Source organism: Gavialis gangeticus, unplaced genomic scaffold, assembly GCF_001723915.1.
Source record: "Gavialis gangeticus isolate Ggan-Ray unplaced genomic scaffold, GavGan_comp1, whole genome shotgun sequence".
NCBI lineage: Eukaryota > Metazoa > Chordata > Crocodylia > Gavialidae > Gavialis > Gavialis gangeticus.
Genome location: NW_017729024.1, coordinates 163,471,548 through 163,474,034, shown reverse-complemented (window position 1 = coordinate 163,474,034; position 2,487 = coordinate 163,471,548). Strand labels below are relative to the sequence as shown.

General features: G+C 44.7%; 1 protein-coding gene across 1 annotated transcript in view; it reads right to left on the bottom strand.

The window, feature by feature from the left end:
• Positions 1-2,487, bottom strand: part of CCBE1 (collagen and calcium binding EGF domains 1) — a gene marked incomplete at its 5' end in the record, with an annotated part of 65,199 nt that overhangs the window by 13,393 nt on the left and 49,319 nt on the right. The window contains one exon of the mRNA XM_019518279.1: positions 1,822-1,942. Coding sequence (XP_019373824.1) covers positions 1,822-1,942 — 121 coding nt within the window. The remainder of the gene's footprint in view (positions 1-1,821; positions 1,943-2,487) is intronic.

The window sequence follows — 2,487 nt, the reverse complement described above, 5'->3', positions numbered from 1 at the left end:
GGAAACTTTGTGGGGAGCAAGCGGGGGTGGGGTGGGGCATGTGGACCCTGCAGGGGAGTGGGGTAGCCCCTGTGGGGGGGGGTCATGGCCCCTGTGGGGGGCAGCAAAAAAATATATTCATGTATTCATGAAACATGTATTTAGAGTTCACTTTATTATGATGATAGAGACACTGGTAGTCTTCCAAACTGCTTTAACACTGTAGATGTATCAATACAACTTTGCCCAACTGATCACTGTCTCTCTGTCTCACTGTCTCTCTGTCTCTCTTGTGGTCTTTTGTTTTAATTGTGGAGCAACATGGCTTTTAGGGTATCTAACAGAGTGACATTGGGATTTTTTTATCAGGGATTTTTCAGTTTTCTAATAGGGAACACCACAATTCCTGCTAGGGAGGTCAGTGGCAGGACCCTGCCTGCTCAGAGCTGGCACCTTGGACCCAGCTGGCTGTGGCTGACCTCCTGGCCAAATGGGGCCAAGGAGGACATGTTTTGACAGTTCAAAGCAGGCCACCACACCTGGGACATCTGGGCAACAGCTGCCCAGATGGCTGAGCAGGGACACACATGGCAGTAGTACCACACAAAGGCCAACTCCACAGCCACAGCCCACTGACAGCTGGCCCAGAGGGGCAGATGCCTCATCTGGGTCTGGCAGGTGTACAGCAGGTCACAGCCAGGCAGCAGCCCCCACTGCCAGACTGCTGCAATGGGTAGAGGGTGCAGGGAACTCTCAGGGCTGTTTCAGCCGTCCAGCTGGCACAAGGGGTAGTGTCCCTAGGTACCAACTGGCTGGGCCCCAGAAGCTCCTGAAAGCAAGGAGCCCTGAGCTACTTGCCAGACCAGCTTTTTGTACTGATAGGGCAGTACAGGGAAGTTTTTTATACTGCTGGGGACAGCACAGGTGCTGGCCCCGGGCTCAAGCTCCCACTGGCTGCAGATCCGGGAGGAGCCAGGCAGGGTTATTTTGCCCCAAGTGGCACAATTTGCTCCACTACAAAGTACATGTCCGAGCATGTGCACTAAGGCAAAAAGCCCTGGCTCAAATTTGCACCACTTCTATTTGAGTTACTGCAAGCGTATGTGCTTGTATGTGTGAATGCACCCCAAGAGGCAAACTCATCCAATAACTATATGCTAAATAACTCATATTGACATTTACTGTACAAATAACAAATTAAGGTATATTCTCATAGAAAAATCTCATTGTGTATGCTTGCTAACGGCCCAGGAGATTAAGAGAGATGTTTCTCAAGTACAAAAACACAACTCTACAGTACCTTGGACAGCTCAGGTCATTGAGAGACTAGATGACAGAAGTATAGGGAGTCAGACCTAACAGAATGATTTTAAGATAATAAGCAGCACGTTTCAATCAGAGTCTTAGCATAGAGAAAAACAAGTTTGCACAAATCTCTGAAAACAGAAAGCATTTTTCCTTTTTTAATGACAATAGGCCAAAACACCAGGCATTTCTGCAATGAAATGAAATTTGTTACTTGATGAGGTGGATTCATCAAGAAATATAGTTAAAAAAGGAAATAAGGAATGTTTCAGATTGAGTTAGAAAAATGAGACCTGGCAGCTAAAAAAGACAAGATGTGGGAAAGATGGAAATATAACATTCATGGGTAAGGAAATGTTTGATGAAGAGAAAATGGGAAAGATTAGGATGTCATGAGTTGGTAAAGGCTGAGAACAGTAAGACAACCATTTTGAAGAGATAAGTATTGCACGTTGGATCATATTCAATGGAAAGGGATAGGATTATTTTTATTGAGGCTATTTTATTATACTTTGTTTTTCCTAGCTTGTGTCTTACCTGGAGGACCTCGGTGCCCTGGCTGGCCAGGTGGGCCTGGTATATAGGCATTAGAAGCAAGCACCTTTTCACCAGTGATTTGTTTGCTAAGGTCACCAGCATTGTTTGGTAGCAAAGCAACCTGAGGGGGAAAAAATCATTAGAGTTTCATAGGATCAATTAATTCCTCTGTTAAATTTTTCTGTAAACAAACTGTGTGGTAATCTAAATATCGGGATGCGTGCAAACTCCATTACGATTACTATAATCAACATTTGTCTCCAGGAAATCCTTCCTGAAGTCCCCAGTCAGGACAGGGTATCCTTTGTGCCTGGTACTGTACAAACCTAAAGACATGGACTCTGCAATGGATTGCATAAGACCAGACAGTGATACTAAGTTGGGGACCACATAGGATGCTGGGGCTTTGTATGAGGAGTATGCCGTGTTTATGAACCCATGTATTGGAGGAACCAGGTTTAATTTAAACAGCACGCACAAAAATGAGCTTAAAAAACAGTAGGGAAGGAAAGAATTACTACAATAAAACTTAGAAGAAACGTGTAGCTTGACAGCTCCAAACACCTGAAATATCTTTGGAGACTTGTCACTGAAATTATTCCCTGTCAACCAATAACCATATTGTGCTTCCTGTAGGTCTTCCCTGTACTCTCAGGTGACTCTGAA